The sequence below is a fragment of the Trichosurus vulpecula genome, chromosome 9, assembly GCF_011100635.1.
Source record: "Trichosurus vulpecula isolate mTriVul1 chromosome 9, mTriVul1.pri, whole genome shotgun sequence".
NCBI lineage: Eukaryota > Metazoa > Chordata > Mammalia > Diprotodontia > Phalangeridae > Trichosurus > Trichosurus vulpecula.
Window position 1 is genome coordinate 23,882,481 of NC_050581.1, and position 10,634 is coordinate 23,893,114.

Sequence of the window (10,634 nt, forward strand, 5' to 3'; positions counted from 1 at the left end):
TCGCTACTTTTTTGTGTTCAAAGGTGTATAGAAGTTTAATGTATCATTTACTCTGATAACATATGACAATCTTTATTATTTAATCTGCATTAACATTCTCTCCATCATTTTCTTAAATCTAGACAATCAACAAAAGAGTGAAGTTAGCCCTGATTTATAACATTTACCCATTTTTGAGGTACGAATCTTCAACTGAAGATTTAACAATCAACTATCATGAGTCAATCTGAGTTAGCTCCAGCAAACCCCTTGGTTTGGTGATTACTAATGTGATTGCTTTTATGATCTTCAAAACATTCCCGCAGTTGAACTTGGAAAATATCATAATAATAGTAATTACTAAGGTAATTTAAGGACCCCAATAATTCTTTGAGACATCTGTTCAAATACTATCCCTATTCTATAGATGAGGAAACTGAAACTCGAAGAAGAGATTTGCCTGTGATTACTCAGCTAGTATCAAAGCCAAAATTGGAATTACTGTGACATATAGTAAACTTTTTGAGTAGGAGGGAATTTGATAAGCTGTACCTAATCTCATTTTCATATAGTGAAGATGAGGGAACTGAGGTACAAAAAGATTTAGGAAGATACAATACTGAACTTGAAGCCATGAAGTCCTGGGTTCAAATTAGTGGTATGATCATTATCAAGTAAATTAATATCTTCAACTCTCTGTTTCTTCAACTGTAAAAAATAGTGTGTTGGTTTACATGGCCTCAAAGGTCTTCTGCAGTTATAAATCTATTATATACAAAGAAAGTGCAGCCAGGATTCATGGTCTGGTGCTCATAACACATAGATAGCACAAAGAACATATGATGAAGACAATTTCTTCATATGTAATATATGATGTAAAACTGGAGCATTTTGAGTTGTCAATTAACATGTTTCCTTAACATTTTCTTTTTAAAACTTTTTGAGTTCCAAATTCTTTCTCTGTCTCCTGCCCTCCCAAACCCATTTAGAAGGGAAGCAATATGATGGCAGTTTTACATATGAAGTCATGAAAAGTGTATTTCTATATTAGATTATTGCAAAAATAATCAAAATTCGAAACATGGACAAAGTGAAAAACTATGCTTCCATCTGTACTTACAGTCCATCATATCTTTCTCTGGAAGTGGATAGCATTTTTGAACATAGGTCCTTTTCAATTGTCTTAAGTCATTGTATTGATCTGAGTAGCTAAAACTTAGATTTGATCCTCATTTCAATATTGCTATTAGCGTATGCAATATTCTTCTCAGTTCATGCAAGTCATTCTAGGTTTCTCTAAAACTATTCTGCTCATCATTTCTTTTGACTGCCACTTCCCTCAACCTGCACTCCCATGTATCAACACCCCACTCCCTTTTCTTTCCCTTTTCTCCTCCAACTCCCTATAGGACAAGTTAGATTTCTATACCTGAGTATGTTTTTCCCTCTTTGAGCCAAATCTAGCGAGAATAAATTCCAAACAATGCTCTTCACCATTCCTTCTTTCCCTCTACTCTAATATGTCATTGCACCTCTCCATATGATGAAATTTACTCTTTTCTGCCTTCTCCTTTTCTCTTCTCTTATAGCAATATTGATTCAGTACTTAATTACGTTTTTTATCATCACATCAAAATTAACTTACAACCACCTCCTGTCTCCCTCCTATATGATATAATAAAGATAGAGTTCTCAATACTTGTAAGTATCATCTTCCCATGTAGGGATGTAAACAGTTTGTCCTTATCAAATACGTTTGGTTTTCCCCTTTCCTGTTTACCTTTTTATGCCTCTCTTGAGTCTTGTATTTGAAAATAAAATTCCCCATTGAGCTCTGGTCTTTTCCTCAGAAAAGTCTGAATGTCCCCTATTTCACTGACTGTCCATCTCCTTCCCACAAAGATTAAGGTCAATTTCACTATGTAGTTTATCCTTGGTTGTAATCCAAGCTTCTTTGCTTTATGGAACATCCTACACCAATGCCTCTAATGTGTAATCCTGACTGTGGTTCCATGATATTTGAATTGTTTCTTTCTGGCTGCTCACAGTATTTTCTCCTTAATCTGATAATTCTATAATTTGGCTAAATATTCTTTGGAGTTTTCAATTTGGGATCTCTTTCAGGAGGTGATTGGTGGATGCTTTTAACAACTGTTTTATGCTCTGGTTCTAGTACCTCAGGGCATTTTTTCTTGATAATGTCATGAAAGATGCTTTCCAGGATCTTTTTTATCATGGTTCTCAGATAGGCCAATAATTATAAAATTATCTCTCCTTGATCTATTGTCCAGGTTAGTCATTTCTCCAATGAATTATTTTACATTTTCTTCTGTTTTTTTCATTCTTCTGATTTTGTCTGACTGATTCTTGATGTCTCATAAAGTCATTAGCTTAGACTTACCCAATTCTAATTCTTAATGAATTGTTTTCTTCAGTTAGCTTTTTTACTTCCATTTTCTATTTGACAAATTCTACCTTTGAAGTTGTTTCCTTCAGTGTATTTTTTTCCTATTCTGTCAATTGCATTTTTAAATTTTTCTCCTACTTCTCTTATTTGACTTTTAAAATTCTTCTTGAGCTCTTCCAAGAAGACTTTTTGGGCTTGAAACCAGTTCATATTTCCCTTTGAGGTACTGGATGTTGGTATGTTGACCATGTTGCCCTTTTCTGAATTTGGGTTTTGATCTTCCCTCTCACCAAGATATTTCTCTATGGTCATTTTTATAATTCTTCTTGCTCATGTTGTTTGCCTTTTTCTGGCCTTTAAATTTGATTTCCACTTCTGGGCCCCAGGAAGCACTTCCTGAAACTTCTTGTGCTGGGGGCTAGGGGTCTGGTTACTGATTTTCTGTGTGGGGGCCTCAGGTTCTGGCAGTTGGATGTTGTAATGGTCTGCTAATTTACCTGGTGTTGAGGTGGAGGTGGATTGTGCCTGGTGTTGGCTCTTGCATGCTCTTCCACCCAGGGACTCAGGATATCCCACTGATTTGCTGAGGTGAGGCTTGGTTCAAGCTTGCTGGGATTCCTTCCACATTGCACTGGGCCCCCACAGACACAGCAAGAAAACCTTTCCCATTAATCCCCCTCACCTACTGAGCTAAAAGACTGGTATACCCCATCTTTCTGCTGACTTTACTATTACAGGATTTTCCTGGAGCAAAATTCTGCTGGTTTTTCAAGGTCAACAAGAGGTTAGAGTGATAAATTTTGATGTGATATCTCACAATTGTTTTCATTTGCATTTCTCCAATCAATAAGAATTTAGCACACTTTTTCATATGCCTAAGGAGCTTGAATTCCTTCATCTGAAAACTTCCTGTTCATATCCTTTCACCATTTATCAATTGGGGAATGACTTTCATTCTTATAAATTTGATTCAGTTCTCTACATGTTTTAGAAAGGAGGCCTTTATCAGAGACACTAGCTGTAAAAATTGTTTCCCAATTTGCTTCTTCCCTTCTAATATTGTTTGAATTGGCTTTGTTTGTGCAAAAAATAATTTTCAATTTAATGTAATTAAAATGACCCAATTTGCATTTCATAATGTCCTCTATCTCTTGTTTGGTCGAAAATTCTTCCCTTTCCCACAGATCTGACAAATAATCTGTCCCTTGGTCCCCTAGTTTATTTAGACTCTAAGCCTTTACACCTAAAATGTTCTTTATCTCTTGTTTTGTCATAATTTCATCTCTGGTCCACAAATCTGACAGGTGGTATTTTATGACCTTTAGTACAACAGGAAATCAGGAAGTAAGGAAGGCAGGCAGGAAGAAAGGAAGGAAGGAAGGAAGGAAAGAAGGAGAAAGAGAAGTATGAGGGAATAGATAGAGAAAAAAATATGAAAGAGAAATAAAGAGCAAAAGAAAGATAGAATGGAAGAAAGAATACATTTACATTGTGAAATGAAAATGTTTAATGCAGAAAACAATGACTTCTTTGTCATTATACGTAGCTGTGAGACTTTTATCCACTTTTTTTTAATTTTCTTTTACCTTTGGGAGAAGTTCCAAAGCTGGAGCCTCATGGTTAAATACATATATATGTATATATATATATATATATACACACACACATACATACACACATATACATATACGTATATGTATACACACACACACACATACATATATATATATACACACACACATACATACACACATATACATATACGTATATGTATACACACACACACACATATATATATACACACACACACACATATATATATATATATACATATATATATATATATCTCCCTTTAATAAAAACCATATAAAAGAGCACCAGACTAAAAATATCGAGGGCAATTAAAATCAAGTAAAGCCCACTCAGGTATAAGTTAAAAGAAGTGGGTGAAGGACATCCCCAGGATTTCAGGATTTTCTTGACCAAGGCCTAAAAAATACTGTATCTAAAAAAAAGTACTTGACCCCGAAGACCACAGATGGGTACTAGATCAAACCATCTCATAGCAGAAATAACTCATACTGTTTCAGGTCTGTACCATAACTTCTTGCTCACAATTACCCTGATGAATGTTGTAGAAGCATGAAGGGTAAACTCATATCTCTCCAGTTTCACCAGTAACCTGGTCCACAATTCTGAATGGATGGCAGCCTCTGAAGAATCCTGGTGTCATCCTAGGCCATGGAATAGTTTTCATTAAAAAGGCAACTGCACATTTAACCATTTTAATTCAGATAGTGCAAACCTCTCATGGGTACCACTGACCATGTAAGATATATTTTCAACAATTCTGTGGATGTGATAATTGTAGTGCTCAGTGCCTGGTCGTTACAATTATTTCATCCCTATGTTTTGTTTTGTTTTTTTATGAAATTCCCCTACATAGTTTTCTCACTGTTTAAACCTCTCACTATTTTAAACCTTGGTGACAATGGAAAGGAAGCTTAAGCTGGCTTCTGGGCTTCTCTATGTATTGTGGCCATGCCTGATCTCTTGCCTCACCTGTTGGATCTCTACACTCATTGGCTCAGTCTGAACTGATATTTTACAATGCTAAATGAATTGTTTTGGGAGTTTTGGTGGTTAAAAAAATGTTATCTGAAAAGAAATATCCTGACCTACCTACATTCCTGAGCACTCAATTCCTGATCATAAAAGGGTAATAGTCATTTATAGTCTTTTTATCCTTTGAATTATATTTTTAATCCAATTATTAAAGTAATTTTGTTAGAGTTTATGGTTAATTTTATTGTTCAGCAACAAAACTTTGAACAACCTAGACTAAGTCAAATTTAAGCGTATTTACAATATTTGAGAATAAGAGGAGAGACTTCATTTGATTGTTACTCTTATTCTTCCTTTACTTTGGGTTTTGCAATGCACTAAGGTTAATTTTCTTTTTTTTAAAAAAAAAATAGACTGAAACACTAAAACAAATACACAATAAGAAAAGAAAAAAAATCATGTGCACATCAGAATGTAAGAGTTGATTCAAAATATACAGCAATAAATTTCAATTGCAAGAAAGCTTATATAATCAATACTACACATTGTTTTAGAGGCTATCCATCTTTTCTTTCTTCCTTCTTCTCTAATGTGGACTTTTAACTCTGTTCTTTTTCCCCCACTCCCTCCCTCCAAAGGCTACAATTCAGCACACATACACACCCACATACACACATACACACACATACATATGTGTGTGTGTTTCTATATTTATATACACATAAACTGATGCGCACATTTGCATATATACACACATATATACAAGATACACATATAGCTGTATATATTCATATATGTAAATAGATGTCTATACATACATAATCTTAAACATACATATACTTAGATATTTATAATCATATTCATTTACAGATATATACATTCATACGCATCTATGTAAGACAGTGCTATACTTATTTGTCCTCTATTTTTCTGAGTTTGGATAACCTCTTCCTTCATCAAGTCCATGCCTTTCCATATTTTTCCAATTTCAGCAACTCATCATTTCCTGCATCGCAGCAATTTTCTAAACTAATACACTCTAGTTATATTAAATATTCCAAAACGGCATTGATATATATGGCTGACAAATAGTATAGTTTCCCTATTTTTCTCTTAATTCAATATAAGCCGTAATTTTGTCTGAAATCATGATTACCTGCTCCTTTTTTCCATAATCAATTCTGCTCCTGATCTTTATTTATATGTTTGTGTATATTGCTTATTTCCTATCCCTTCTAACTCCTCTACTTTACTTCTTCACACTACCTTGCCCCCATATTACCTAAGCTACCCCCACGAAGAATACCTTACTTATCCTCTCATTCCCACTATCCTAAACATTCCTTATCCTATTCTGTCTCCCTCCCTTCTGAAGATCCCTCCATTATGTTTTTTCCTCCCTTCCTAGCCACTTAGCATTTTACTTCTTTCTGAATTTAGAAGACATTTATACTCTTCTAGATACACATGTATTGTTCCCTCTTGAGCCTATTCCCTACCAGCCTTTCTCCCTCATCTAATTATTCTGTGTTGGTTCTTCCTCTTATACCTCATTTGTGTAAGATAATTACTCTTTTAACTTTTTCTAAGTAGCTTTACTTTTTAAAATTATATCATACTCAAGTCTACCTTAATCTTTTTTAAGAACTGCTCAATTACTAATAACAATCTCAGACATTTCCTCCTATAAAAAGATAAACAGCCTGTCCTTATTGAGTCTCATGTAATTAATCTTTATTACTCTTAGCTCTTGTATGTCAAATCTTCTATTAAGTCCAATTTTTTCAAACAAATTACTCAAAGTCTGACAATTCATTAAATATTGATTTTTTTTTTCATTCAGGATTATACTTAGCTTTGCTAGGTATGATATTTTCATAGGTTGAAACCACAGTTCTTTTGCTCTTTGATACATAGTGTTCCATGAATGAAGGTCTTCTAGTGTCACTACTGCTAGATCTTGTGTAATTTTTTTGTGGATCTGACATATTTAATTGTTTGCTTTTATTGCTTATAATATTTTATCCTTGATCTGGAGGTTTCAAAACTTGACTCTGATATTCCTCTGAGTTTTTCTCATAGGACCTCTTTTAGGTGGTGATTAGTGGATTTATTCTATTTCTACTTTCCCCTCTTATACTGATACTTCAGGACAATTTTCTTTAATTATTTTTTTGTGTTAATATATCAAGATTCTTTTTTTTGATCACAGATTTCAGGTAGTCTGATTATTGTTATATATTCTCTTCTTGATCCATTCTCTGATCAATTGTTTTGTTTTTTTTTCTTTTGAAATGTTTCACATTCTCTTCTTTTTTTCCATTTTTATATTTGTTTTTTTTGTCTCTTGCTCTCTTATAACTTCACTGGTTTACCCTTGCCCTATCCTGATTTTTGAGCAGTTGTTTTCTTCCTTAAGATTCTGGACCTCCTTTTCCATGCAGTTGCCTTTCTTTTCAATTTTTATTTTTTTGCTTTTCTTTGATTGTTCTTATATTTTCTTTCTGTTTTTCCTCAATCACTCTCATTTTATTGTTAAAGACTTTCTTAAGTTCTATGAATTGTGGGGGGCAGGTGACCATTTGATATTACTATTTGGGTTCTCTTTACTTCACTATTCTCCTCTGAATACGAATCCCAGGCTTCAATATTCTACATTTTAATTATCTACGTTTGGATTCTTTCTTCTTTGTCTGTTCATTTTTTTATTTGTCAAAGCTTATTTTTAGCAATCACCTCTAGTGCCTGGGCATGGGAGATGGTGTTTGTAGACTCAGATCCTTTTTCAGTTCTTCCCTCTGGCCTGGAACCAAAACCAAGACCTCCATCCTCCTGTAAATATCCACAGCCAGCAGCATCCCAGCCCTACTCCTTCTGCACTAACTATTCATGTTATGGTTCCTTGTGCCTATGGTTGTGTCTCTGAAGCACAGCTGGGGCTAGTAGCCCTTGTCAGCAAAGGTTCCCCTGATCTTCCCTCACTCAGATGCCTAAATAGCCTCTATCTTGGGGTTAAAATTTCCTGTGGTTGGTACTGAGCTTTCCTCCCAACCCAGTTAACCCCAGGGCTCCCCGCTTGTTTAAGCAGAACTAGCCTGGATGGGGTTGAATCTTCATAGGGACCAAAGCTCATCCAGAGATTTTTCTTCAGATCTTCTCTGATTGTCCCAGAAGGACTACTATTCTGCCCTAACTCTTGTTTATCTCATTTATGGGGGAAATCTGGAGAACCTGGAAATTTTTGGCCTACCCAGAATTTACTAAAAGCATTTAAAAAGAAAGGGATTCCTGGGAAATAAACTAGTCAGAAAATGTTTTTTTTTTTTCTCTCCAGTGGCAAAAGCCTTGTTACACAATAGAGGTAGTCTCTTCTTTTTGGAGTAGGAAAAATATTTCTACTAAACCAGTGAAATTATTAAGAAACATGAAAGAAGAAAGTGGTGCCAGAAATGCTGAAGAACTGCTTCATTTCTACTTTAATTGGTGAAAAAAAATTTATTGTCAAAGTAATTAAATAGAAAATAAATTGCTTTTAAATATTATGCAATTAGATGCATTGTTGGTGGAGTTGTGAATGGATCCTGCTGGATAGCAATTTGAATCTCGGCCAAAAGGGTCATGAAACTGTGTATACCCTTTGATCCAGCAATACCACTTCTAGGATTGTATACCAAAGAAATCATAAAATGAGAAAAGGATACACATGTACAAAAATTTTTGTAGCAGCTCTTTTTGTGGTGTCCAAGAACTGGAAACTGAGGGGATGCCCATCAATTGGGGAAAGGCTGAACAATTTGTGGTATATGAATGTGATGGAATACTACTTTTTCCATAAGAAATGATGAGCAGGTAGAACTGATGCTTAGTGAAGTTAACAGAATTAGGATAATACTGTACACAGTAAAAACAACATTGTGTGATAACTAACATTGATAGACTCAGCTCTTCTGAGCAATGCAAGGCTCCAAGACAACTCCAAATGTCTCATGACGAATAATGCTATTCAGATCCAGGAAAAGAACTATGGAGTCTAATGCAGATCAAAAGTACACTATTTACTATCTCTTTTTTGTTTGTTTGTTTCTTTTTATTTCTTCTTTCTCGTGGATCCTCCCATTGATTCTAATTATTCTTTACAACATGACTAATGTGAAAATATGTTTAATATGAATGTATATGTAGAGCCTACATCAGATATCACTCCATCTAGGGGAGGGGGGGAGGATTATGAGAGAGGATATTTACCACTCAAAATCTTGTGGAAGTGAATGTTAAAAACTAAAAAAATAATTAATTAAACAATTACACAATTAGAGGCAAAGGTAAATTCACTTTAAATTTTTAGCAAAATGGAAAAAAATTACTGAAGTTAGAGGACTCCTTAATAGATTTGATGGTTGCCTAAAGCCTTAAACCCACTTCACTCTGAATCTCATGGATTAGAGAACAATAGGCCCCCACAAAGCACCTTTTATTGTTTATTTTTGGGCCCTCCTGGCTCAGAGTGAATGTAAATAGGAACTATTTTTCATTTGTCCAGTAGCTCTGAGGGTCTTCCCATCTCAGTTTGATTTTTTTTTATTAAATGGTCCATCCCTTGAGTGACTTCTTAAAGAGGCCTATTCACTGAATGGTCACTGCTTCACTCAAAGTGAGAACTTGTAAAGACCTTAGCTTATTAATTTTTTTCATATTTTTTATCTGATATTTTAGTTTTCAGGATTGATTTCCACAAGATTTTGAGTTACAAATTTTCTCCCCATTTCTACCCTCCCCCAACTCCAAAATGGCATATATTCTGATAGCCCCATTGACCAGGCAGCCCTTCCTTCTATCACCCACTCTCCCCTACCCCCATCCCTATTCCCCTTACTTTCTTGTAGGGCAAGATACATTTCTTTTTTTTTTTTTTTTTTAAGAACCTTTGTGTTTTTATTGTTAGGATCCGGGTTACTTGAGAGGGATGAAACGTGAGGAGTGAGTGGCTCCAATACCCGGCCGGCCATGTTTCACAGGCTTGTAGGTGATAGAGAATTCACCCAGGTAGTGGCCGATCATCTCAGGCTTAATTTCTACCTGATTGAAGGTCTTGCCGTTATAGATGCCCACCATACTTCCCACCATCTCAGGCAGGATGATCATGTCTCGAAGGTGTGTCTTTACTACCTCTGGCTTTTCCATGGGGGGCGCCTCCTTCTTGGCCTTCCTCAGACGCTTCAGGAGGGAATGCTGTTTGCGCCACAGACCCCTGTTGAGTCGCCGACGCTGCCGAGCGCTGTACAACTGCATGAGCTGTTCGTAGGACATGTCCAGCAGCTGATCCAGGTCCACGCCGCGGTAGGTGAACTTCCGGAAGGTTCGCTTCTTCTTCTGCTCCACTTCCGCCATCTTGTCTGCCGTCAGGAAAAGACCGCTCCCCGGGCAAAATACATTTCTATGCGCCATTGCATGTATATCTTATTTTCCTGTTGCATGCAAAAACGGCATTTTTTTGAGGACCTGCTTTTAAAACTTTGAGTTCCAAATTCTCTCCTCTCCTCCCTCCCCACCCACTCTCCCTAAGAAAGCATCAATTCAACACAGGCCACACATGTATCATCAGACAAAACACTCCAATAAATAGTTGTGTTGTAAAAGACTAACTATATTTCCCTCCTTCCTATCCTGTGCCCCTTAAAAGTGT

General features: G+C 35.7%; 1 protein-coding gene across 1 annotated transcript; it reads right to left on the bottom strand.

The window, feature by feature from the left end:
- Nucleotides 1–9,861: 9,861 nt before the first annotated feature.
- LOC118831565 (40S ribosomal protein S15-like) lies at nucleotides 9,862–10,364 on the bottom strand. The gene has a single exon (XM_036738952.1). The coding sequence runs from the start codon at nucleotides 10,337–10,339 to the stop codon at nucleotides 9,902–9,904; it is 438 nt and encodes a 145-aa protein (XP_036594847.1). The 5' UTR covers nucleotides 10,340–10,364; the 3' UTR covers nucleotides 9,862–9,901.
- Between the last annotated feature and the right edge of the window lie 270 nt (nucleotides 10,365–10,634).

What these genes read in the sequence shown, in the direction of transcription:
- LOC118831565 (XM_036738952.1), bottom strand. Translation starts at nt 10,339, where the DNA reads ATGGCGGAAGTGGAGCAGAAGAAGAAGCGAACCTTCCGGAAGTTCACC.